We start from the raw sequence: 27,934 nt of genomic DNA, 5'->3' as shown, positions 1-27,934 counted from the left end.
GAGACCAAAACTGCATAAAATACTCCAGGTCTCAACAAAGTCCTGGACAACGGCAGCAAGACATCCCAGCTCCTGTACTCGAATCCTCTCGCTACGAAGGCCCACATGCCATTTACTTTCTTCACCGCCTGCTACACCTGCACGCTTACTTTCAGCAATTGGTGTATAAGGGAACCTAGATCTCCCTGCACCTCCCTCTTTTCCCAATGTATTGCCATTCAGAGAAAGGTCTGTTTTTCTGTTTTTGCTACTGAAGTGGATTATCTCACATTTATCCTCATTAGACTTCATCTACCATGCATTTGCCACTCATTCAACCTGTCCAAATCACAATGAAAAGTCTCTGTATCTCCCCCACTGTTCACCTCCCACCTAACATTGTGTCATCTGCAAATGTGGATTCATTACATTTAGTTCACTCTATCTGAATCATTAATGCATATAAGGAAAAGCTGGGGTGCAAGCACTGAACCCTGTGGTACCCCACTAGTCACAGGCTCCCACTTGGAAAATTATCCTTTTACTCCTATTCATTGTTTCCTGTCTGCCAACCAGTTCTCCATCCATGTCAGTGCACAAGCCCAATCTCATGTGCATTAATATTACATGTCAATATCTTCTGTGGGACCTCATTGAAAACCTTTTGAAAGTCCAACTAAAATATATCCACTGGCTTCCCCTCAGCAACTTTACTAGTTACATCCTCAAAAAATTCCAGTAGATTTGTCATGCACAATTTCCCTTTCATAAATCCATGCTGACTCTGTCCAATCCTATCACTGTTGTCAAGTGCTGTCCTATTAAATGCTTTATAATGGACTGCAGCATTTCCCCTAATACCAACATCAGGTCAACTTGGGTCTGTAATTCCCTGTTTACTTCCTACCTCATTTTCTTAATTAGTGTGGTTAAATGAGCTATCCTTCAATCCGTAGGAGCTGCCTCAGACTCTAGACAATCTTGAAAGATGACCACCAGCGCATCTACCATTGTCTAGGGCCACCAGTACTCTGGGACGTGGGTCATTGGGTCCTGGGGATTTATGGGCCTTTAATCAGGTCAGTTTCACCAACTTAATTTCCAAACACACATTGAATGTTTTCCTCTTTCTCATTGGACCTGGAGTTTTCCAATGTTTCTAGGATGTTATTTGTGTCCTCCTTTGGGAAGCCAGAACCAAAGTACAGTATACATCTAGTTGGTCGGTGATTTCTTTGATTCTCCATATAAGTTCCCCTGTTTCATGCTCTGATCCATATAAAAAGCACACAGTGAAATATTTTTGGATTGTGAAATTCAATCAACGACGAAGGAACAACTGGAAGATTAGGGAAGACGAGTTTCCATGTTGGCTGGGTTTAATTTACAAAATCACTTAGTTTGTTTAAATCTCACCCTTCCATATGTGTCTTTTCATCGTTTCGAATATGAGAAAAATGGATCAGTTAACTTCTTGAGAAAAACAGAATGTGCTGAATGGATGTTGCTTTTTATCTCTAACTCACATTGAACTTGCAGAAGCCTGTTTGGAAAATCAAATTAGTCTTGGGGCTAGTTATTTCATAACCCCATAGGGTGTGCTTTCAGTGGGGAGTGGAGGTGGGGAGGTAAGTAAAATAGGAGGGGTGCCACCAACCCTGGAGCTCACCCCCTTAATACAGAGTGTGGGTAAGTGCTGATATCAGTGACCCACACATTAAAGATATTTTCTCATCGCCCTGGTCAGAGAAGATCAGATTCCCTACAGTGTGGAAATAGGCCCTTCGGCCCAACCAGTCCCCACCAACCCTCCAAACAGTAACCCACCCAGACCCATTTCCCTCTGACTAATGCACCTAACACTATGGGTAATTTAGCATGACTTGCACATCTTTGGACCGAGGGAGGAAACCCACACAGACACAGGGAGAATGTGCAAATTCCACACAGACGGTCGCCAGCGGCTGGAATCGAACCTGGGACCCTGGTGCTGTGAGGCAGCAGTGCTAACCACTGAGCCACCATACACCTCTGAAGTAGGTGAAACATCAGTACAGGACTCCTAGCTTGGAGGTAGGGACTCTGTCATTGTTGCATGAGTCCCAAACCCACACATCATATGGAAATAAGTAACTAAAGGTCAACTGAATTGGTTAAATGTTTAGTTATCCCAATATCACTTGACCTCTGCCACAATACAGTTGACATGTGCTGGTGGGTGGAATGTTTCTTGAATGGCCGGAAGGTACTAATTTTGGAAGGTGCTCTTTGCTCATTTGGGGCTCACCTTGAACAGTTAGGACACTCTTCTTTAACCTGCAAAGAATTTAGAGGCCATCTAACACCCTACTCTGATATAATGGCAAACCCTCCCTCCCTGTTCTATGTCCCTGCGTTATCTGGGTCTATGAGGTTCCCTCAGCCCTGCTTCATTGGCCTGCCTGCATCCCAGCAGCACCCACAACTAGGCTGTGGTGCTGTTGAGTCTGTTGAACTCCAGGGGGTGGGACATCCTTTCACTGAGGGGCTGAATTCCTACTCCGTTCTAATCCATCTCACCCATAGTGCTTTCTGGCTTGCTGTCCCATTGTCTGGTCTCTAACTATACTTCAGAGGCGGAGACAAACCAATTATATCTGAACCACACTGCCATCTGTAAGTTCCCCTCTAAGCTACTAACCATCTTGACTCAGAAATATATCGCCATTCCTTTAGTGTCACTGGGCCAGTATCTGGGGACGCTTTCCGAATGCCATAGGAGGTGCATCTGCACCAAATGTAGTTGGAGCCAGTCATGTCTTCAGCTACTCACATTACCATCAATTCAATATAATCTGAATATAGTTAATAAAAAGTAACAAACCTGTGACTAAATATTATGTTATTTCTCATGGTCAGTATGCCAATAAACCTTTAAGACAGTGTGTGAATATCCCTGAATGAAACATTCTAAAAACAATTTCACTCTATCTTGGCATGAGACCTGGTGGAATCTCAGACTCCATCTTAACTCAGGTTAACTTGCATCTAGCAGCATTCTTCTCAGTATTACACTGGGTAACTTAGTAACTCAAAATTAGGTTGTGTCTGGTTTTGTCTGTGAATGCAGTGTTTGTGTATAATAGGCATTATAATAGTCCGTTGGTTCGGAACATATGCTTTGCTGCACCAAGTAAAATGCCTTACTGGAGTCAAAACAACATCATTTTTAGCAGTAGTGATTGTTCAAATAAGAAGACCCACGATCTTGGTGGTAGATATTTGCAAAACTAAGAGAAGATTGACTGAGCAGCTGCTTTGGACATTTGAGAATTTGGATAATTGGCAGCCTCAGTATCAGTGAATACAGATAGCTGTACAGATTTGTACATAGGGCATTAACGACAAACAAAAAGCTATTTTCCTTTCATTGTAACCTGCTTTTGTTCAAGACAGGAAATTTCTCAGATTACCTCAATTTAAGGGCACAGTGGTTAGCACTGCTGCCTCACAGTGCCATGGACTCTGGTTCAATTCCTGCTCTTGGCGAATGACTGTGTGGAGTCTGTACATTCTCCCCGTGTTTGCTTGGGTTTCCTCCCACAATCCAAAGATGTATATGCCAGGTGAATTGGCCATGGTGCATTAGTCAGGGGCAAATATAGGGTGGGAGAATGAGTATGGGCAGGTTACTCTTCGGAGGGTCGGTGTGGATTTGTTGGGCTGAAGGGCCTGTTTCCATACTGTAGGTAATCTAATCTAGAAAAAAATACTGCAGTCTACTTCTGAAAGACTAGAATTCTTTATTCCTGAAAGTTGATGTAGAAGTACCAATCTTACAACAGCTGCAGAATCTAGTTTTTAAAAGAACGAGCATGTTCAATTTCCACTGACACAAACTCAAGGTGCATTAGTCTCTTCAGTGTGCATCAGTGATTTCCACTGATTTAAAGCTACAGTCCAACATTTTCAATGCTGATTTATGGACAGCAGGAACCTCCTTATGGAATGCGAACAAGGCTATGACATGAAACGTTAGGACAACACACCTTAAAAGTGAACATCAACACAAGATTTAGTAGCAACAAATTAACTATGCATCTTGAAAGACTTAATCCACAGGAAGTGTTGTCCATGGTTAGCCTATGAGAGACTATTCTCATATTATACAGTTATCAATTCCATCCATTGGGAGTACACAATGCAGGGTCAAAACACAAGATCATCTTGGCTTCCCAAAATCTATCTAGTAGATTACCAATGGTACTGCAGTAGCAAGGTTACTAACAGACACATGTCTCAGTATAGTTAGAGTTTGATATTCTATCTACATTTACAGTTGTGGAAAAGACCACATGTGATACAATCAAATCAGTCATCAATCTGCAAGGGTAGGACTTTGAGATTTAAACCAGATAATCAGGGTGATTACGTATGACAAGCAGAGAAGATGACCTAACCCACACAAAGACCAAGGTATTCTCCTCTATGTACGTGTTGATTCTGTAAACTGTGAAAGATGAGCAGGGAAATTCCCTGGGGAGTTCTGGTCAAAATCAACTCAGCAACCAACACTGTTAAAATTGCTTATCCATCCAATTGCTGTTGGTGGGACTGGCGTTTGAAAATTGGCTGCTTCAGCTTGCTCACAAAGCAGTTCATTAGCTGTCAGGCTTTTTGTGATTTTCTGAGAATGCCAGATGAATTAAAACTCCACTTTATTTTTCATTGTCTTTATATAGAGTCTTTCCTCTATATTGGACCTTTCACAACCCTGGGGCCTAAAGCACATTATAGTTAAGGAAGCACTTTTGAAGGAAATTTAAGAGATTATCATTTTGTATCAAGATTACTATATCCTACTTAATATGGGTGACTTGGCAAGTCTGCACAGCTAATATCATCCCTAATACTATGCTTGCTAACAGGGGAATTTGATCTAACTCACAATAATCTGGAGTCTATGTGGTTCTCATTCTAGCTCTGCTCTTTCGACAAATTCCGATTCTGAAGGTGGACAAAACTGAGATCAACCAGAGCACTGCTATTGCGAGATATTTGGCCCGAGAAACAGGTAATGTTAGCCAGGATGTTTTTAATATTCTGTGTCTCAACAGTCAGTGTGAGCTCAGTGTGACCTGTTATTCAGCCTAACTATTATCCATTTATATATTTTCCATTCATTTTTAAAATTCTTTCTTAGGCCTAGCAGGAAAAACCAACCTCGAACAAGCTCAAGTGGATGCCATTGTGGACACAATAAATGATTTCATGAATATGTTCCCCTGGACCGAAAAGGACCCCAGTGTGAAAGTAAGATTGAATTTCAGATGTTGCAAGATATAGACGTGCTGATTGTTGAGATAAAAATCTGCTTTTAAGGTGGTAGCTGTGGGTCCCAGTCTCATTCCAGAGACTTGGGAACTTTGTCCATGTTGATACTCATTGTCTGAGCCAGTGGCTATTGCAGAGCTCTGAGATAAATAGAGATTTGAGTGTCCTACTGCATGAACCACAAGTGGCCAGTACACATGTACCATAATAATTCGAAAAACTAAGAATAATAATACCATAAGGTGAAGTGAATATACAAAAGAGAGATTATGCTACTGCTATACCAGAAACTGGTGAGACCACATCTAGAGTACTGTGCACACTACGCTATTTCACCTTATTTAAGGAAGGATGTAAATGCATTTCAGGAAGTTCAGGAAGGGTTTACGAGACAAATATCAGGAATTGGCGTTTTGTCTTTTGAGAAAAGGTTGGAAAGGATGCTGGTATTGTCAGGAGTTTAGAAGAGTATGAGGTGGTTTGATTGAAACATGTAAGAAGGGTCGAGACAGGATGGATGTGAAAAGGAATTTTTTTCTTGTAGGAGAATCCAGAACTAAACGGTTAGGTTTTAAAAATAAGAGGTCATCCATTTAAGACTAAGATGAGGAGAAATTATTTTCTCTGAGCGTCTTGGGTATAGAGGAACCTCGATTATCCGAAGGACACAGGTGGGCAGTATTTTGTTTGGTTAATCGAATTCTGAATACCAGATGACATAGTTTAGCTGGGCATCAGGACCTTGCGATCTTGCCAGATAATCCAATATTTGGATAATCGAATGCTGGGTATCGAGGTTCCTCTGTATTTAGAACACACTTCCTGAAACAGCAGTAATTACTCCTTGAGTATTTTTGAAGCAGAGATGGCTGGATTCTTGGCAAGCAAGGGGGTGTTAAAGTTATCAGGTTTTGAGTGGAGTGGCCTATTCCTGCTCCTAAAATTAGATGATTAAGTTAGATGACTTAGTGTGGAAACAGGCCATTCGGCCCAACAAGTCCACACCGACACTCCGAAGAGTAACCCACCCAGACCCATTTTCCTCTGACTAACACACCTAATACTATGGGCAATTTAGCATTGCCAATCTACCTGACTTGCACATGTTTTGGACTGTGGGAGGAAACCGGAGCACCCAGAGGAAACCCACGCAGACACGGGAAGAATGTGCAAACTCCACACACACAGTCGCCCAAGGCTAGAATCGAATATATATATGCATGTATGCACCACACTTCTATTTGTGGGAGCTATGTATGAGCAAGTTAGCTGCCATAGTTCCTACATCGCAATAGCAACTCTAATAATACGTCACTTATTGTAAAGCACGTTGAGGACACTGAGTTTGTGAAACAGTTCGAACACTATAAAAAGTAGACTTCCATTTTCCTGTCTCAGAAAGTAATGTGTTAACCTTTCTTTATCTGTGCTGAAATCTTAACCTATTGGATCTCAGCAGAAGGCAGCCAATTTCGTATCAATTATTTAAAATGGATATTTCACAATGAGGCAATATCATTTTCATAATTATTTAGCCTCCGTGCTCATAACCCTACTTTCAAAACAATGCCTTCAGCAGGATAAGATGTGAAAGAATGGCCTAGTGGAAATAAGAAATTGGAAGATTTCTTGTTTGAAGACATATTTCAATGCAGTTTGTTCAGAGCTTCTGGATATCGAAATGTTATAGCCTCCCACTTTTCCAATTACAGAGCATCTTTTCAAGAGTTTGTGTTTCACTGCTGTAAGGTGCTGAGACCGGCAGGAGGCATTGTCATGGAAATTTGCAGTGAGAAAAGACATCTCTAATTAAGATAGGCAAAAGTGAGGACTGCAGATGCTGGAAACCAGAGTCTAGATTAGAGTGGCGCTGGAAAAGCACAGCAGGTCCTGCTCCTCGGATGCTGCCTGACCTGACATGCTTTTCCAGTACCACTCTAATCTAATCTCTAATTAAGAACCAACTGCTAGAGAATCTTAGCAGGTTTGGCAGCATCTGTGGAGAGAGAAACAGTCAATGTTTCAATTGTAATATGACTTCTTCAGAACTTAATGGAGGTGGAAACATCATGAATTTTATACTTCTTGGAAAGGAGACTGCAAGTGGAATGACAGGCAGGGCAGGGAAGTATTAAGAGAGATATGAGATCCAAGGTGTCGTCAAATGGAAGATAAAGGGAATAGTAATGATTGTGGAAAAGACAAGACTTACATCCAAAGTAGGTGTTAATCAACTGCTTTCTGTAGCATAGAATTCCACAGGCTCATCACTCTCTCTGAATGAAGAAATTTCTCCCCATCTCTGTAATAATACCTCATATCGCTAGACTGTGATCCCTGGTTCTGGACTCCCTAATTATCAAGAACACTCTTCCTGCATCTACCCTGTCCAGTCCTGTTAGAATTTTATAGATTTCTATAAAAAACTCCCCCTCATTTTTCTACTGAAGGTGTTAATGGCAGAACAAAGATGAACTGTGAGTTAATGTAAGACCATGAAAACAAGATACAGAAACAGGGTGAGGGGTGGGTGATATCAAAATGAAGGACGAATTTAAACGGGTTGAAGTTAAACTCAATTTTGAATGCAGAAAGCTGTCAAGTGCCCATATATAGCTTGCAAAAAGACAGGCATGACTAGGGCCCATAGGAGTAGTGATAGTTGTACCTTATTTGAAAAAAGTGAGGCAAGTTAAAAGAGAGATTGTTCAATATGAGTAAACAAGATGGAGGACAGTGGTGGAGGATTCTGACTGGTCTGGAAATTTTATGACAACATACTTGTTGCAATTCTGCAATTATCCCCCCCCCCACCAAAAAATATATTTAGAATCCCACGATTATAGGCAGAATTTACAGCAAAGGCCACTCAGCCTTTGTTGCAGTGTTTATATTCTACATCAACCCTCACCCTACTTCATCTCATCCCATCAATATGTTCGCCTATTCATTTCTCCCTCATGCGCAAAGCTAAATTGTTTTCCACTATATTTGTGCTCTTCCCTTCACTATTTTACTACTTTGAGTAAAGACATTTCTCTTGAATCCTTAATAGATTTATTAATGACTGCCTTATTTTCATGACTTTCAGTTTTTGAATCTCCCACTAATCTATCATCACTCCATTCTATTCTGTTGGCATTATCTCAGGCTGAAGCTGATTATTTTAAAACTTACCATTCTGTCTGACTCTCAACTGAGTCCACACCATCTCCTTTACAAAGGGTACCAACATACAATGGTGGCAGAGGAAATACTTGCACCAAAATATCTCTAATTATAGACTGAGTTTATTCATCAGAATGGAATAATGACTTTCTTTTACAGCAAAAGATAACAGAAGATGTTTTTGCCAATAACATCCCTTTGCTTCTGGATGGGTTGAGCAAGCTCTTGGGAGACCAAATGTGGTTTGTTGGTGATTCAGTGAGTACAATTTATTGAAACTTATTATGAAGTATAATAATGATGTGAATATAATTCCTGAAGAAGGGCTTATGCCTGAAACGTCGATTCTCCTGTTCCTTTGATGCTGCCTGACTTGCTGCGCTTTTCCAGCAACACATTTTTAAGCTCTGATCTCCAGCATCTGCAGTCCTCACTTTCTCCTCCCTGAATATAATTCATGCCTAGGAGATTTGCAATAGAGACCAACCAGTGTGACTCAATGGTCAATTCTATCTTGAAGTCTCACCCATTGAGGCTGTTGATGAAAAGGTCACATCCACCTTCCCCAGTGAGAAAATCTGTTCTCCATTATAATTGCACTGGGAACAAGGGAAAATTCAGTGAACAGAACCATTTTATTGTTGCTTTCTTCTCTGTGCGTGATTTAGTCTATTCAATTAGCTAGACTGACTGGGAAGGTTCCAGATTAATTAAGAACAAAGCATTCAATAACGTGTGCGTTGGGAAATAAACTATAACTGGTCTCAGATTCCCTGGGACAGTATGGCATAAAACTGTTCCATTTTGAGTTAGTGAATCGCTGTTGTTGGAATTGTCTGGATGTAAAAGTCAGAAGGTTGGGACATGCTATGATATCACATTGCCACTTAATAATCTAACAATATTCAAAATCTAGATTCAAGCATCTTTGTCTGGGACATATGAATAAGCTATGACACACAAAGTGTAGTAATTGTCATGTGCTTGAGAGATCGGTGTTCCCCAAGGATACCCCACTACTGGGATTTCTATTGCTTCATCTGTTGTAGTTTAATTGACAGATTGATTGCTATGATTAATCATAAACTTCAAAACCTCATGTGATTACTAGGCTGGCAATCTAGAAGAACTGGTTTCCCATGAACAATCATATCAGTGACTAGTATCTGAGAAATTAATAGTGCCCAATTTCTTTGGAAAATGGGAAGAGGAAATAATGGTTATTAAAATATTGGAATACTGAGCAGAAGGGATAGACAATGCACAGTGGTGATTTTTTTTCTTCAAACTGGCTGCACACAGTAAGATTACACTGGTAATTGTCTGTACTGAACTCAAGTTGCTGTTTTGCAAAATTATTGATATGCTTCTTTGCTTTCAGGTTACCTGGGCCGATTTTCACTGGGCCGTCTGTTCCATCACCCTCACTAATCTAAATGTTGATGTCTTGCATAACTATCCCAAATTGTTAGCTTTGAAAGAACGTGTGGAAGCTCTTCCTAAAATCGCAGCCTGGATAGAACGGAGACCAAAAACTCCATTGTAAAATTACAGCCTTCAGTTAAAGGTGCCTAGAACATGAAATGAAACCTTATTTTCTAAACTGGTTTAATTCTTTAACCATTACTTCCAATAACAGTCCTGGGTCTGTAATATGTTTTATAGATTTCAAGTCTATAAACTCTTAAGTTTCTCATTTGTTAACCTTTTGACATGGACAGGCTGCATGGGTTAAGCTTGTATTCTCATGGGTTAATGGAGGATTGAGTAGCGATGTTTAATAATTATAGGCTGTGATAGGACAGAAAGCAAGACATGAAGGAGCATATGCTTAAAGTTAGAGCTAAGTTGTTTGGGTTGTCGGGAAGTACTTCCTTTGCACAAGGGGCAGTAGAAATCATGCCTCAAAATTCTTGAAATTGAGGACAAGGAGTGGTTGGAAGTGCCATAACAGAGGTGGATAGACTTTGCTCAATAACGTTACTATGGGACATGGAGCCAAGTTGTGTAAATGAAGTCAAAGATCAGTCATGGTCTCATCAAATGCCAACACAGGCTTAAAGGAGTTGAATGGCCTACTTCTGTCCTTGTGTTAATTAGCACTTGGCTTTAATCATTACTGTAATGTGTTGTGTGAAATTGAGAATGCTCATGTGGTGCAATGGTAATACCCCTACCTTTGGATCAGATAGCCTAGTTTCAAGTCCCACCTGCTCCAAAGCTGTGCCCTAACAGGTTGGTGAGAAGTAAAAACAGAAATTACTGGAAAACCTCAGCAGGGCAGGACTGGCAGCATCTGTGGAGAAAAAAAGGTTGAGGCCAGTGACTTCATCAGAACTAAGTTCCAGCAACTGCAGTTTGTTGCTTTTTGGTTGGTTAGAAGTCTCTTTGGGTAGAACAGGACCAATGTTGTCAGGATTATTTATCCCCCAATCAGAGCCAGAAGTTGCAAATGGCATGCTGCCCACCCAGAGACAGAGTAACTGATTCTATAAAACAGACCAGGAAATATCTGGGAATAGGAGAGCAGCCAAGGGTTGGTTGAAACAAGTATTGTAAATAGAAGTATTTTAAGGTCTTAGAGGGAGTTTAAAGAAACGTGAGGGGTTAATTTAGAGAAGAAAATAAAGAGCTGAAGGGTGATAGTCTTTACCCAGTTTTGTGCTATCTGGGAGGAGGGGTTTCATGGTAGTCATCAATGTGTTGCTATGTGGGAAGTCAAAGGAGGAAGGGTTGCATTATTAGATCATCAGAGTGAGCTCTGGAATAACTGAAAGGATATAATGAAATAAAAGGAATCAATTGCTGCTGGTGGAGGGGAAACTAAATGGTGGGGGCAGATTAAAGGTTAGGTTTGGGACGAGATAAAGAGAATGGGTTTAATAAAGATCTAGTAGAACCAGAAGCTTATTTGAAATGGAGTTATCAAGGAGTTGGGAAAATATCATGGGACAGTAAATATGATGTTGTAGAACCAACTAAAAAACATTAAATAATGGGGGGAAAAAAAAGAGTACGGTTCAAAAGCCCCAAAAGCAAATTTAGTCATATTATGAATAATGAAAGAGTATTTTAAAAAAAATCCCAATTTGTTGCTTTGGCCTCATAGCCTCAAGTAAAGAATCCTTGAAAGGAATAACTGGGTCTGCCTCAGATACTTCTTGAAACTACCATTAGAAACTTTAGTGAACTTATCCCTTAATCTGTTCTGCTGTTTCTTCATACCTCATGGTTGTTATGTCAGCATTGATTAGACCAGTGCTGTGTAACAGATTAGCTACAATGGCTAACTGGGAAACCTGATGTGCCTAATTGAATTTCTGATTAAACAAATAAAAAGAATTCTTGTATTTTAATATTCATGTGTATTTATTGATAAAACAAAGTTTTTTTGGTAACATGCCTGAATGAGTGGTGGGGATATTTAAAGTATTCACAAAGAATTTACCAGTCTGAAAATGCATGACATCATTTTCTACTAAAATAAGGTAATGCCACCATCTTTAAATGAACACTGCTAAATTAAATATGCTTCTTCATCCAAGGCATTTAATGTCTAAACTAAGAGTTTACAGGGTAATAGGGTGGGTTATTCTTCAGAGGGTAAGTGTGGACTTGTGTGGACTAATGGCCTGTTTCCACACTGTAGGAATTATGATTCTAAAATAGTTTATCTTTAGAGAAAGAAGACTGTTGATGGCTTTTTAAACATTATGAATGGGCCAGAGTTTTAGTGGTAAATACGACAAAATTGCCTGTTCACCACCACCACCATCACTGCAGCAGTCAGCAGCATTGGAAATCCATATGCACACATCCAAAGTCACTCTACACGCCGCCAAAGCTTTGCTTTAGAGATGCAATCTGCAATAAAGTTGCAATAACAATTGAACAAATACTTCCATTTGTATGTTATTAATCTTGACGTAAGAACCCAAGCAAAAGCCACACCTTGTTGAATAGCTTTGAAATGACTAACTTTGTAATCATTGTTCAATCCTTTCACTGGTCCTGAAAAGGTATTTTCTCATTTCTGGACTGTCAATTTTATCCACAAAGATGAATTAAAATAGGGCATTTAGTAAACTGTGAGAACTCCTCTAAATAGTCACTGAAAAACCTACACCAACGAAAGGGATAAAAAGGGTGCTAAACACAGACGTCAATTCATAATACAAAGAATATGATTGAACATAAAAAGTTAAGAAAGCGATAAGGAAGTAAGCCATGAGATGGTGAGAAACTGGAATCTAATATTAAAATTTAAAAGCATTCTCTTGACATTGAAATAGCAAAACGATAAAAAGATGGAGTCAATTAGGGATCATAAAGGGGATCTAAACAAAGAGGTGGATGGTTTTGTTCAGATGCTAAATGTGTGCTTTGCATCCTTGTATTTGAAAACAGAAGGAGTCAGCCCATCAGGGCCACTCCACCACTCAATGTGATTTAAGAGTCTCACAGCATGGAAATAGGCCCTTCGGCCTAACTCATCTATGCCATCAAGGTTTCCTAAACTGAACCAGTTCCATTTGCATGTGTTTGGGTCTATACCCTTCTAAACCTTTTATCATGTATCTGTCCAAATTTCTAATTTTACCAACACTTCCTCTGCCAACTCATTTCATAAAGGCACCACCCTCTGCATGAAAGAGTTGCCCCTCAAGTCCCCTCTCAACTTAAACCTATGGCCCCTAGTTTTGGGCTCTCCTAACCTGGGGAAAAGACCTTGGCTATTCACCTTATCGATGGCCCTCATGATTTTATAAACCTCTTAAGGTCACCCCCTAAGCTCTTACACTCCAGGAAAAAGAAAATGTTCCAGCCTATCCTTAGAACTCAAACCTTCCAGTCCAAGTATCATCCTCTAAGTCTTTATTGCATTCTTTCCGGTTGGATGCCATCCTTCCTGTAGCAGGGCAACCAGAATTCTATTCCAAAAGTGGCCTTAACAATGTGCTGTACAGCTGAAATATGACATCCCAACTCCTGGACTCATTGCTGACTGATGAAAACAAGAATGCCATACACCTTCACCACTTTTGTCTACCTGTGACACCAGTTTCAAGAAACTATGTACCTGCACCCCTTTGGTTCATCACTCTGCCCAAAGCCCTGTTGTTTAAGTCCTGCTCTGGTTTGTCTTACCAAGATACAACATCTCATTTATCTGAACTAAACTCCATCCACCATTCCTTGACTTACTAGCCCAGTTAATCAAGAACCCATTGTACTCTTAGACAACCTTGTTCACAGTCCACTAACCCACCAATTTGTGTCATCTGCAAATTTATTAACCATTCCACTTATATTCTCATCCAAATTGTTTTTATAAATGAATAGTGGTTCCAGCACTGAATCTTGTAGCATATCACTGAACACAGACCTCCAGTCTTGAAAACATCCATGTCTCCTACCATCAAGTCAGTTTTGTATCCAACTGGTTAGCTCTCCCTGGATCCCATGTGATCTAAGAGGAGAAAGTGAGGTCTGCAGATGCTGGAGATCAGATGCTGCCTGACCTGCTGCGCTTTTCCAGCAACACATTTCCAGCACCCTGGATGCTGCCTGACCTGCTGCGCTTTTCCAGCAACACATTTCCAGCCCCTGGATGCTGCCTGACCTGCTGCGCTTTTCCAGCAACACATTTCCAGCCCATGTGATCTAATCTTACTATCCAATCTACCATGTGGTATCTTGTCAAAGGCCTGTCCAAAGTCAATTTGACAATGTATACTGCTCTGCCTTCATCTATCTTCTTGGTCATCTTTAAAAAACTCAAATTTGAGGGACATGATTTCCCATGCACAAAGCTATGGTGACTATCCCCCATTAGATTTTGCCCTTCCAAATACATGTGGATCCTGTCGCTTCGAATCTCTTGAACAACTTACCCACCACTGATATTACACTCATCAGTCTGTATTCCCAAGCTTTTCCTTGCATCCTTTCTTAAATAATGGTACATTAGTCACCCTCCAGTATTCCGGCACCTCACCAGAGGCTGTCAATGATACAAATATTTCTGCTCGGGGACTCTTAATTACTTCCCTACCTTCTCACAATCCTGGGATACACTTGATCAGGTCCCAAAGATTTCTCGATCTTCTTGCATTTTAAGACATCCAGCATCTCCTCTTCTGTAACACGGACTCTTTTCAAGACATCACGAATTACTTCAGAGTTCCTAAGTTGTGCATCTTTCTCCACCATAAATGCTGACAAGAAATATTCATTTAGGATCTCACCCATTTCCAAGTGGTTCCAACATACAGGATCAGCCATGAAGGTGTCCATCTCTCACCATTCTCTTACACTTGATACTTCTTAACAACTTGAGCTTTAGAATCTAGTTCTTAAATATATTCAGCAACTCCGCTTTGACCACGTACTGTGCTAGTAAATTCCAGCAATTCACCAGTAGTACTCAACTAAGAGAAAAACAATGGACCCATTTTCTCCCTTGCACACCTTAATTTACACCAATTTTACATCTCTTTTTTTCTAACCAGCATTAACAATCCTTCTACCTGGGGTTGCACTGGGACTCTACGCCATTTGGCCTCTTGCTCCTCCTCTACATCTGTCAAAAGTATACAAAACATTTTCCAATATCTTTCAGTTCATAAAGAGTCATACTAAAGCAAACCATTAACTGTTATTCTCTCTCCAAGGATGTTACAAATTTCTAAAGAGGTCAGTATTAGAACCACTGCTTTCTTGATGCATACAGTATTAAATGATTTAGACTTGGGCTTCAGGGCCACACTCTTCCCAGACCTGCAACTCCGCTCAGGGCCACACTCTTCCCAGACCCGCAACACAGCTCAGGGCCACATCTTCCCAGACCCGCAATGGACAGGACAACCAGTGCCTACTACAAATTCAAAACCTTTAGAAGCGGTTCTCCTTCCAGATCCTTGGCTCCACATTCGCAGCCATGTGCCACCACCTAATCTCCCTGCAGTCAGCCCTGCCTCAGATCAGGCCCACACTCTCAGAACTGCAAAGAACCTCTGCTTATCGGGCTTATAGGACACAACTTTAAAATTTACAGAACTCAAAAATCAGTCATGTGAACAGTACATCAACAAACTTTAAGACGGCAGAAACAGGTTGGTAGAATAAGTTAAATTTAGTGCAGAAATTTGTGAAGTGGCTTTTTTTTGAAGAATGAGAAGCAATATAATCTAAAGGATACAGTTGTAAAGTGGTTGCAACAGCAGGGGTGGGGGCATAAATGTTCACAAATCTTGCAAGATTGCAGGTTGAAATGTGGCATAAATGGCAAATGGGATCTTAGACTTCACAAATAGAGGCAGATGTATTAAAGTAATAAAATTACGATGATCTTTAAAACACATTGTTTGACCCTCAACTGCAATACTGAGCCCAATTCAGAGCACCATACTTGAGGCTGTGAAAGCATGCAAAAAAAGATTTGAGGAACAAGTGATTTTAGTTATGTGGACAGATTGTGAAAGCTAAGACTGTACTCCCTGAAGAATGTTGAAGGATTTAATCGAGGTGTTCAAAGTCACGAGGGGTTGAGTGTGAACAGATAGAGAAATTGTTTCCATTGTTAGACTAGTCATGAACCAGAAGACCACAACTTAAACTGAATGGCAAAAAACCCAATGATGACATTAGAGAAACGTCTTTCTATGCAGTGAGTGATTGGAATTGCATTGCGTGTGTGGTGGAAGCAGATTCAGTCTTGGCGTTTAAAATGGGAATTTGGTAAGCATATGAAAGGAAAAGATTTACAGGTCTACATGGAAACATTTTGGGAATGGCACCAGGTGAGTCGCTCTTGCAGAGCCACCACAGACTCAAAGCTTATCATGCTACTGTGGGTGACAACAAGAACACAACTGTTGCTGGGAAATCATCCAAATCAGACCGGAATCAAGCAAAGTGAGGAAGAGATCACTTTACATGCCAAGTTTTTCTTGAAATGGTGAGAAACTGATGGTTTACTTCTCCATCAGTGGATTAGAGGGAATTCCAACCTATAATAACAAGCAGCAACAGAGAACACACCTTATGATCCTGAGCAGAAGAGCGAACAGAAATGAAAATCTTTAGGACTAGAACCTATATTTCAAAACTGCAGAATCTTTATTTGCACTTAATTTCTCATTTTCAGCTAGCAACGATATAACAGATCAAGTAAACAAAGCAAATATTGTTTCAAAGATGGTACAGTAATCACTATCATGAATACACAAAGCAACACAAACCTGAGAAATAAAAAAAAATCCAACTGTTGGGACAACACGCAGGTTAGAAGTTAAGAAGTCCATAGAAATCTTAAAAATGACCACAAATTGAGAAACCTCTCTTCACTCCTTAAGGATTTATTAATGAAATTTACATCTGATAGGTTCAGAACATTTTCTTTGTTTAGGATTCCGATGAGCAATGTATTCCTCTTTATAGCCAATTAATTGAGGAATATAGGCCAAAATAGAATTAGCACATAAAAAGTAGCCTGGTCTGACAAAATAATTGTAAACATGAAAAAAGACTTTGGAGGAGGACAGAAAATGTTGAATTGTAATGCTATAGTACCAATGTTTTATCATGCTGTTTCAGTACAGCCTACTTATAAGTGGAACTACAGCAATACAATATTAATACACATGGAAATTTATTTCTAGTGTTTTAATATGACAAATTCTCATTATTCTCATACATTAGTCCCCACTCCTATTTTTTCATTAAAAACTGCACATTCCATCACATACAATAAAAAATGTTTGTTAATTGACAATTTCACTAGTTCCAATTACATTATACATTCTTTCTCAGAGTTGTGTTGCACGTAGAATTTCGTTGACTTAACACAACGATGCTTATGGAGGATGTAGAAAAGTGCGGCTGAATGCTATAATCCCAATGAAGTCTTCAATAAAGTTGCTATATTAAGTGGAATGTTCCCCTCGCCTCCTTAAAAACAAAGAAATTCAGATTAGGGCAAATTTAACAACATCTACAGCAATTTTGAAGACAGGCAAGGCAAAACCCTGGAAATGCTAGCTTACAGTTGGCATTCTCTGAAACAGATAACAATCATATAAAGCCTTTTCTAAAAAAAAGGGCGGCAGGGAATGAAGGATAGAATTAGAGAAGATTGGATGTTGCGTGATTAGTACATTATTCTTTTTAGAGTCACAAGTTTTACAATTTTCAGCACATTATGTCCACACAATCATCAAGCACCTATCCGCTCTAGTCTCATTTTTCCAGCACTTGGCCCATAAACCTGTTTGATATAGTACTTCAAAAGATCAACTACTTCTTAAAATGCTCTGATGATTCCAGCTTCCACCACCCTTTCAGGCAAGGAGTTCTGGGTGAATAAATTCTTCCTCCAGTCCCATCTTAAAATCCACGTCCCTTGTTTACTGGCTCCTCTATAAAAAAGGGCATTTCTTCTTATCTAACCTACCTTTGTCTCTACTAGTTTTGTTGACCTCAGTCTCAGAGAGAGAGAGAGTGTGAGCGCAAGTTTTGCATTTCTTGCAGTTGCAGGGGAAGGTGCTGGGAGTGCAGGTTGGGTTGTTGGTGGGTGTGGACCTGACGAGGGAGTCACAGAGGGAGTGGTCTTTTCGGAACGCTGATAGGGGAGGGGAGGGAAATATATCCCTGGTGGTGGGGTCCGTTTGGAGGTGGCGGAAATGACGATGGATGATACGATGTATATGGAGTTGGTGGGGTGGTAGGTGAGGACCAGTGGGGTTTTGTCCTGGTGGCGATTGGAGGGGCGGGGCTCAAGGGCAGAGGAGCGGGAAGTGGAGAAGATGTGGTGGGAAGCATCGTCGACCACGTCTGGGGGGAAATTGCGGTCTTTGAAGAAAGAGGCCATCTGGGTTGTTCGGTATTGGAACTGGTCCTCCTGGGAGTAGATGGGGTGGAGACGAAGGAATTGGGAATATGGGATGGCGTTTTTACAGTGGGCAGGGTGGGAGGTAGCTGTGGGAGTCATTCGGTTGATAGTAAATATCCGTGTTGATTCGGTCACCCGAGATAGAAATGGAGGGGTTTAGGAAGGGGAGGGAGGAGTCTGAGACGGTCCAGGTAAATTTGAGGTCCTCGACACGGGCCTGTCCCCCTTAGTCCAAGAACTCCCCACCTACGTCCGGGACACCACCCACGCCCTCCACCTCCTCCAGGATTTGCGCTGCCCCGGTCCCCAATGCCTTATCTTCACCATGGACATCCAGTCCCTATACACCTCCATCCCCTATCACGAAGGACTCAAAGCCCTCTGCTTCTTCCTTTCCAGTCGTACCAACCAGTACCCTTCCACTGACACCCTCTTTTGACTGACTGAGCTGGTCCTCACTCTGAACAACTTCTCTTTCCAATCCTCCCACTTCCTCCAAAATAAAGGAGTAGCCATGGGCACCCGCATGGGCCTCAGCTATGCCCGCCTCTTTGTAGGATATGTGGAACAGTCCATCTTCCGCAGCTACACTGGCACCACCCCCACCCTTTCCTCCGCTACATCGATGACTGTATTGGCGCTGCCTCGTGCTCCCACGAGGAGGTTGAACAGTTCATTCACTGTACTAACACCTTCCACCCCAACCTCAAATTTACCTGGACCATCTCAGACTCCTCCCTCCCCTTCCCAGACCCCTCCATTTCTATCTCGGGCGACCGAATCAACACGGACATTTACTATAAACCGACCGACTCGCATAGCTACCTAGACTACACCTCCTCCACCCTACCCACTGTAAAAACGCCATCCCATATTCCCAATTCCTTCGTCTCCGCCGCATCTGCTCCCAGGAGGACCAGTTCCAATACCGAACAACGCAGATGGCCTCTTTCTTCAAAGACCGCAATTTCCCCCTAGATGTGGTCAACGATGCTCTCCACTGCTCCTCCTCCACTTCCCGCTCCTCCACCCTTGAGCCCCCCCATCCCTCCAATCGCCACCAGGACAGAACCTCACTGGTCCTCACCTACCACCCCACCAACTCCATATACATCGTATCATTTGTCGTCATTTCCGCCACCTCCAAACAGACCCCACCACCAGGGATATATTTCCCTCCCCTCCCCGGACACCCGGACCAACCAACCCAACCACCCCGTGGCTCAACACTTCAACTCCCCCTCCCACTCCACAAAGGACATGCAGGTCCTGGACTCCTCCATCGCCAGACCATAGCAACACGCCGGTTGGAGGAAGAGCGCCTCATCTTCCGCCTAGGAACCCTCCAACCACAAGGGATGAACTCAGATTTCTCCAGTTTCCTCATTTCTCCCTCCCTCCACCTTGTCTCAGTCCCTACCGTCGAACTCAGCACCACCTTCCTAACCTGCAATCTTCTTCCTGACCTCTCTGCCCCCACCCCCACTCCGGCCTATCACCCTCACCTTAACCTCCTTCCACCTATCGCATTTCCAACACCCCTCCCCCAAGTCCCTCCTCCCTACCTTTTATCTTAGCCTGCTTAGCAGACTTTCCTCATTTGTGAAGAAGGGCTCATGCCCTAAAAGTCGATTCTCGTGCTCCTTGGATACTGCCTGACCTACTGCGCTTTTCCAGCAACACATTTTCAGCTCAAACAAAAACAACCCCAGCCTAGTCAGTCTTTCTTCATATGTGAAAGATTTCTGCCCAGGGAACATACTGGCAAATTTCTTTGGCAACCTTTTTAAAGCAATCATATTTTTCCAATTGTGAGACACCCAAAACAGCACACCATACTGCATCCGCAAACTAACTACTATGGTATACAGCTCCATCATAACTTTGCTGCTTTATATTCAGTGCTTCACCCCAAAGTTAAGTATCCCATATGTTTTTTCAACCACCTGATTTATTGCTTTCAAGAATCTGGGAATATAGACATATCAGGGCCTCTGATCAACTGTACTTCATATGGTCCTATCATTCATCGCCCCATTTTGAAAGACTCCAATTGCTGACAGATTTTCCCATGAGTAGATTCTCCCAGTTCACTTCAGTCAGAACCTGTTATGTTAAAATCAACCTGCCCCCAATTCAGAACCTTTATTTCCAATTCATCCTTGTCCTTTTCCATGATTACCATAACCAGCAAGGATTATGGTCATCATCACTGAAACGCTCTCCACTGAACTTCCACTACTTATCTAGCTTTGTTCCCGAAAATCAGAATAGAAGAACAGACAGCCTTCACTGTCACAAATACTCTGAGTATAGTCAAACGTTTATACGTAGCCAATTACAGCAACAGCTTAGCTACAAAAAGTACCGAGGCACAGTTTTGTTTGCTACAAGATGTAGAAAATACAGAAAATAAAATGGTCTAGCATAACAGAAATAAATGTTCAGCAGAGCTGACCATGCTGGCATCTAACTTCCAGTCCACACTGGGACCTGGCTCCATACCACACTGACAATATGGCATGCCAGGAGGCTGCTGTGCCAGGTCGGGTCACTGCACCTTACAAGGGGGCCGCTGCGGAAGGTTATTACGCTGGGAGGCCATTGTGCCAGGCCAGGAATTGTCACTCGCTGGAGGCCAGAAGTCAAAGAGGGATAAAGGAGGAGAAGAAGGAGAAGAGAAGCACTGAGGGGAAGAAAAAAAAAAGAAGAATGGGCAGAGCAGGTGAGCTCCGGCTGGAGCTTCCTATGTAGTGGCAGGCATGGAATGGCCCTCTTTCTTGTAAGACACTCTACATCCTGGCTTACAAGGTTCTGCTGGACACATTAAAAATTATGACCCCTCTAAGCCTTTTACACTTTGTCTATCCCAGTTAATATTGAGAAAGTTTAAATCCCCAACTTACTATTTTTACACTATCTTAAAATCTGCTTCTTTTTAGACCAGTCCCAATAAAATGGCATCCACCTTCAAATGCACCCTTGTGTCATTTAATTTCTGGGAGGTAGCTACAATCCTGCCATGTTTTCAATGCAAAGCAATTCCACCTCGTAAGCTTCCTCAAGAGAACATACATTCTCATGGAATATGGGGTCCAAGAGAATACAGAATTTAAATAAAGAGCTTTGTATATGGAAAAACATTTCTGTTCTGTGTAGTCAACTTTTATTTCCAATACTACTAGATGGCAAACTAACTGAAATTGGGACACAGTTTGCATTTAGAAAAGAAAAAAAGTGGGATATTCAATTGCATAACTCACCTGTTTCTGTTGAAGTCATATCCTGTTCTAGTTTCAATTTATGTTCACCAATTTTAAGCATGGATTCTTCAATAGTCCCTTTGCTGATCAGTTTTACAACATGCACTACCCTACAAATGAAATAAAAATGTTATAAAATAGTAAGATTGAATTTTTTATGGATCCCACATTCTTCCTTTACAAATACTGATCCAATCTCTACAAATAATGCAACAGTTTTTGCATCAGCTTTACCTATTAGGATGGATAGTCTGTTTGTTGAAAAAAAATTTGTTTTCCCCTCATTAACAAGCCTGCATGTGTCTCTCTGCTACTTTTAAATGGAAGATCTGGAAAATGTCACTGTTTACACTGAAATCCTAGTGCTTGAAATAGATCTGTTATGGCAGTTAGAACACCGAGCCTCCAACTTCAGATGTGAACTACTTCTGACCTAAAATTTGACCCAACATTCTGAACATGTTTCATTACTCTGGCTGTACAACATTTTCATCTTCGTAATGTTTCAAACATAGTTAAACCATGAATCATTTCTTCACTAACAAATGACTGGAAAGATCCATTGCAAATTCTGAAGTTAAGTACAGCATCATTACAAAAAATTGAAAACAGTAAGTATAACTACAAATTTGTCTGTGAAAACTTAGTCCATCACAATAATTATGAACTCAAACAAACACTTTGCAGTACTATATAAAGTACATTAATTGTTTGGAAATGCACTTTTGGAAAGCACAACTGACAAGAATCCAAAGCAGCAGTAAGCATGTTGTGGCTTATTTGAAAATTATCTTTTTATCTGATATGGAGGTGCTGGTTTTGGACTGGGTTTGGACAAGGTCAAAATCACAACCTTGATTGAGTTTTTTGAAAAAGTAACAAAGATGATTGATGAGGGCAGAGCAGTGGACACGATCTCCATGGACTTAAGTAAAGGGTTCAACAAGGTTCCCTATGGAAGACTGGTTACCAAGGTTAGATCTCAGGGAATACAGGGAGAACTAGCCATTTGGATACAGAACTGGTTCGAAGGTAGAAGACAGGGGGTGGTGATGGTGGGGGTTGTTTTTCAGACTGGAGGCCAGTGGCCAGTGGAATGCCACAAGGACCGGTGCTGGGTCCCCTACTTTTCATCATTTATATAAATGATTTGGATATGAACATTGGAGATATAGTTAGGAAGTTTGCAGATGACACCAAAATTGGAGGTGTAGTGGACAGCGAAGAAGGTTACCTCAGATTACAACAGGATCTTGATCAGCTGGGCCAATGGACTGAGGAGTGGCAGATAGAGTTTAATTCAGATAAATGCGAGGTGCTGCATTTTGGGAAAGCAAATCTTAGAAGTACTTACACACTTAATGGTAAGGTGCTATGGAGTGTTGCTGAACAAAGGGACCCTGGAGTGCAGGTTCATAGCTCCTTGAAAGTGGAGTCACAGGTAGATAGGATAGTGAAGGCAGCGTTTGGTATACATTTCTTTATTGATCAGAGCATTGAGTATAGGAGTTGGGTGACCATGTTGCGGCTGTACAGGACATTGGTTAGGCCGTTTTTGGAATATTGCGCGCATTTCTGGTTTCCTTCCTATTGGAAGGATGTTGTGAAACTTGAAAGGGTTCAGAAAAGAATTACAAGGATGTTGCCAGGGTTGGAGCATTTGAGCTATAGGGAGAAGTTAAATAGGCTGGGGCTGTTTTCCCTGGAGGGCTGAAGGCTTAGGGGTGATCTTATAGAGGTTTATAAAATCATGATGGGCATGATAGGATAAATAGACAAATTCTTTTTCCTGGGGTGGGGGTGTCCAGAACGAGAGGACATCGGTTCAGGGTGAGAGGGGAAAGGTGTAAAAGGGACCTAAGGGGCAACTTCTTCAAGTAGAGGGTGGTGAACATATGTAATGAGCTGTCAATGAAAGTGTGGAGGCTGGTACAATTGCAACATTTAAAAGGCATTTGGATGGGTATATGAATAGGAAGGGTTTAAAGGGATATGGGCTGGCAAATGGACGTAGATTAGGTTGGAATATCCGGTCAGCATGGATGAGATGGACCGAAGGGTCTGTTTCCGTGCTGTACATCTCTATGACTCTAAGACCAGGTTGTAAGTCCACCAGGTTTATTTGAATTTGATGACCAAGATGCTTGATTCTTACTTTTGATTGCATAAGGCAGTAACAATACTGTGGTAAAATATTAGCAGTTGAAATAACAAAAATGTCACTTTTCGATGTCAAATATGCCTTGATACCATTGTTGCACGGAGTCAGAATTTAGACAGTAGTAATCTAAAATTCACTAGAGATGGTTCTCCTCTAACATGTGTTTCTGCAACATGAATTGGCTATAACACGATTGTTGAATTTAGACTGACTTTTGTACTATACTGGCTATAACACAATTCCGGCTCCATTAGATTAAAATGGTGCTGGTATTGCATGGATTTCTTATAAAACAAGATTGCACAGGAACCGAACTATGGTGTTATAAGAAAACTATCTGCATCTAGTATGTACTCTTCAGTGTACCATAGTAAGAGCCAGGGTGGTGGTAAAAAAGTAGATGAAATACTTGGAAATGACAATAAAATCCTGGGGACCATAAATTAGAAAGTGAATTACCTCAAAACATAACTCTTTAAATCTAATAAAATCAGCCTCAAATTTTAATCAAGATGCACTACCTGAATCATCTTGATCCTGGGTTACATTAATCCAGGACTGAGATGGAAGGGTAGTTACAGTAGGTGGAGGCATATTTTTGCAAGCTAATTCTGTTGATGTACATTATTCATCAATAAATAAATTACTATTAAAAAACCTAAGCTGAAAAATAATCATCATGCTTTGCTGCCCCTATGATGGAATTATTAAGGCCACAGTAGTGGAATTTTGGAACACAAGCATTCAAATATCGACAGAGTTGTCTACAGATTCTATTCTAATTTTACTGGAATTTATAGATTAAATTCTCCAGGCCCCTGAAACCTATGGGCAATAGTGAGATTAGACAAATGAGATTCTCTATGTTGTGGTTGTATTCGCCGAGCTGGGAATTTGTGTTGCAGACGTTTTGTCCCCTCTCTAGGTGACATCCTCAGTGGTTGGGAGCCTCTTGTGAAGCGCTTCTGTGATCTTTCCTCCAGCATTTGTAGTGGTTTGAATCTGCTGCTTCCGGTTGTCAGTTCCAGCTGTCCGTTGCAGTGGTCGGTATATTGGGTCCAGATCGATGTGTTTATTGATTGAATCTGTGAATGAGTGCCATGCCTCTAGGAATTCCCTGGCTGTTGTGTTTGGCTTGTCCTATAATAGTAGTATAATAGTATAGTAAAGCTTCTCACAAACTTTGAGATTCTCTATGTTGAGAAGAGAAATCCAACTCTGCAACCAGATTTTGAATGGTGAGTTGAGAATTTTGCCAGTGAACAGTAAGAGGTCTATTTGCTTGCACTTTCACATCATTAATCCCTAATCTTCACACAGAGAAACTGGGAAGTGACAATTTATGATATTCAAGTCAGAGTGGCTACCTAGGAGCTCCAGCCCACTGCGTGCCCCTCTGGCCTCCATTGTGGCCAGTCCTCAAATTTAATTACACTCAGTAGGTTGGCATCAGACACTTACCAGCCTCGTCCCATCCTTATCAGAATATAGTTTTCCACTTCACATTCCTGTCTTGCTTAGCCTTCTGGTACAGAAATAATGCCAAACAGCTTGTCATTGTTGTCAGCAGTGACCAATTAAGGGAAGGGGGGGTCGATATGCTGCTATACAGCACTGTGTAGTACATAAATATCAGACCGACATCATGTGCCAGCAGTGTACGGAGTAAATACAGTGAACAGGTATCAATCAAATGGTCCTGTCTCAAAGTCGACTGAAGTAGCTCTCAGTCATTTAAAGGGGATGGTGTTCAATTTGGGAATACCAGCAAGTCAGTCAAGGGTATCTCCATAGAACCCACAGAATTCCTTCAGTGTGAAAGCAGGCCCTTCGGCCCAACAAGTTCACAATGACCCTCCGAAGAGTAACCTCTTCGGGCCATTCCCCTACCCTATTATCCTATATTTACCCCTGACTAATGCACCTCACCTACACATTCCTGAACACTATGGGCAATTTAGAATGGCCAATTCACCTAACTTGCACATTTTTGGATAGTGGAAGGAAACTGGAGCAGCTGGAGGAAACTCATGCAGACATAGACAGTCACCAGAAGATGAAATCGACCCCAAGTCCCTGGCGCTGTGATGCAGCAGTGCTAACCACTGAGCCACCGTGCTACCCCAGTCAGACAGCATCAGAGGTGCAAGAGAATCGATGTTTCGGGGATAAGCCTTTCATCAGAAATGAAGCTTGTGAGCCAGGAGGCTGAGAGAATAAAGGGAGGTGGGGTGGGGTTGGAGAGGAATGGGGAAGCAGCTTAGAATTAAATACGCAGATTAAGGTAGGAGAGAAGGTGATAGGTCAGAGAGGAGGAGGGAGCTGATAGACAGGAAAGACAACAGACAGGTCAAGAGGGCAGTGCTGAGTTGGAGGCTTGGGACTGTGATTAGGTGGGGGAGGGGAAATGAGGAAACTACTGAAATCCACATTAATACCACGTGGTTGCAGGATCCCTAGGCGGAATATGAGAAGTTTTTCCTCCAGACATCAGGTGGTTAGGGTTTGGCAATGGAGGTGGCCCAGGACCTGTATGTCGTTAGTGGAGTGGGAGGGGGGAGTTGAAGTATTCAGCCGCGGGGCGGTTTGGTTGATTGGTGCGAGTGCCCCAGCGATGTTCTCTGAAACGATGTGCAAGTTGGCGTCCTGTCTCCCCAATGTAGAGGAGACCACATCGGACAATGGATACAGTAGACGACACTGGTGGAAGTACAGGATGTGCAAGGATCCCTTGGGGCCTTGGACGGAGGTAAGGGGGAGGTGTTGGCGCAGGTTTTGCAATTCTTGCGGTGGCAGGGCAAGGTGGGGTTGGTGGGGAGTTGTGGATCTGACAAGGGAGTCACAGAAGGAATGGTCTCGCCAAAATACTGATACGGATGGGGAGGGAAATATATCCCTAGTGGTGGGGCCTGCTTGTAGGTGACGGAAGTGGCGAAGGATGATGCCATGCATACGGGGGTTGATGGGGTGTAAGGCGAGGACTGGGGGTGGGGTTCTGTCCTTGTTGCATTGGGAGGCATGTGGTTCAAGGGCAGAGGTGCGGGAAATGGAGGAGACGCACTGGAGGGATCATCAACCACATGGGAAGGGAAATTGCTGTCTTTGAAGGAAGAGGCCATCTGGGTTTTCTATGGTGAAATTGGTCATCCTCAGAGTAGGGGATTGGAATTGGTCAGGTATTGTTTGGGGTGCCCAGGGTCACGAGGTCTGTCCCTCTGTAGTCTCGGGAGTACGCAATAATCAGTCCTGCTGTGTGTGTGTGTGTGTGTGTGTGTGTGTGTAGAATGCAGCCATTAATGTAAAATGGTGAGAAACAAGAGATGGGACACAAGGGAAACTGTAGATGTGAGTGCTATCAACAGTTACCACAACCTTGACTTCAAGGAGCATGGGTGGTTATGTGAGAAGATGTGAATGATTGGTACATGATTAAGATGTGGGACCGGGACCAACACCAGGGAGCAGTAGGTGGACATTTGTGAGAAACAAAGCTCACATATCAATACATTTCAGTCAGAGTCAAATTCTGAAGCAGCGAATTTTAATGAAATGTTCTTGCAAGACAAGTGTCTAACAAGTAGGCACCCCGATCAAAAGGTTACATTACAATTTATACAGTTCAGCTGAGTCTCTCGGTACTCTCCTTTTACCTCATACGTGATAGTTGTATTGCTCTGTGCAATTACTAATCTAATCGGTTTACCACATCTTCTGTGGACTGTTGTTAGCGTGCAACCCCCCACCCCCACCCCTTGATATCGGAGTCTCATTACTTATTGTTGTGGTTCTGTTCGCTGAGCTGGAAGTTTTTGTTGCAAACGTTTCGTCCCCTGGCTAGGCGACATCATCAGTGCTTGGGAGCCTCCTGCGAAGCGCTTCTTTGATGTTTCCTCCGGTGTTTATAGTGGCCTGTCCCTGTTGCTTCTGGTTGTCAGTTTCAGCTGTGTCCGTTGTAGTGGTTGGTATATTGGGTCCAGGTCGATGTGTTTGTTGATGGAGTTTGTGGATGAATGCCATGCCTCTAGGAATTCCCTGGCTGTTCTCTGTCTGGCTTGCCCTATGATAGTAGTGTTGTCCCAGTCGAATTCATGTTGCTTGTTGTCTGCGTGTGTGGCTACTAAGGATAGCTGGTTGTGTCGTTTCGTGGCTAGTTGATGT

General features: G+C 42.0%; 2 protein-coding genes across 7 annotated transcripts in view; one reads left to right on the top strand and one right to left on the bottom strand.

Moving 5' to 3' along the window:
* LOC122539497 (hematopoietic prostaglandin D synthase-like) overlaps positions 1 to 25,110 on the top strand; it is a 32,144-nt gene extending 7,034 nt beyond the window's left edge. Inside the window, exons 3-8 of one of the 3 annotated variants that reach the window (XR_006309109.1) lie at positions 4,940 to 5,032; positions 5,162 to 5,271; positions 8,620 to 8,718; positions 9,842 to 11,105; positions 20,725 to 20,729; positions 25,099 to 25,110. Coding sequence is in view for 2 of the 3 variants with exons in the window: in XM_043674408.1 (XP_043530343.1) it covers positions 4,940 to 5,032; positions 5,162 to 5,271; positions 8,620 to 8,718; positions 9,842 to 10,006 (467 nt within the window). In the remaining variant the exon portion in view is untranslated. Of the gene's footprint in view, positions 1 to 4,939; positions 5,033 to 5,161; positions 5,272 to 8,619; positions 8,719 to 9,841; positions 11,817 to 20,724; positions 20,730 to 25,098 lie in introns of those variants that run through there. The other 2 variants (XM_043674408.1, XM_043674409.1) reach the window with 2 other exon arrangements.
* The window catches only part of LOC122539496 (SWI/SNF-related matrix-associated actin-dependent regulator of chromatin subfamily A containing DEAD/H box 1-like), a 121,726-nt gene continuing 110,350 nt past the window's right edge, over positions 16,559 to 27,934 (bottom strand). For 3 of the 4 annotated variants that reach the window (XM_043674403.1, XM_043674404.1, XM_043674406.1), the window contains 2 exons: positions 21,616 to 21,725; positions 16,559 to 17,412 (listed from right to left, as the gene is read on the bottom strand). In XM_043674403.1, the coding sequence (XP_043530338.1) occupies positions 17,351 to 17,412; positions 21,616 to 21,725 (172 nt within the window). In that variant the 3' untranslated portion in view covers positions 16,559 to 17,350. The remainder of the gene's footprint in view (positions 17,413 to 21,615; positions 21,726 to 27,934) is intronic. The other variant, XM_043674405.1, reaches the window with a different exon arrangement.

This window comes from Chiloscyllium plagiosum, chromosome 32 (assembly GCF_004010195.1).
Source record: "Chiloscyllium plagiosum isolate BGI_BamShark_2017 chromosome 32, ASM401019v2, whole genome shotgun sequence".
Classification (NCBI taxonomy): Eukaryota; Metazoa; Chordata; class Chondrichthyes; order Orectolobiformes; family Hemiscylliidae; genus Chiloscyllium; species Chiloscyllium plagiosum.
This window is presented reverse-complemented; position numbering and strand designations above follow the sequence as displayed.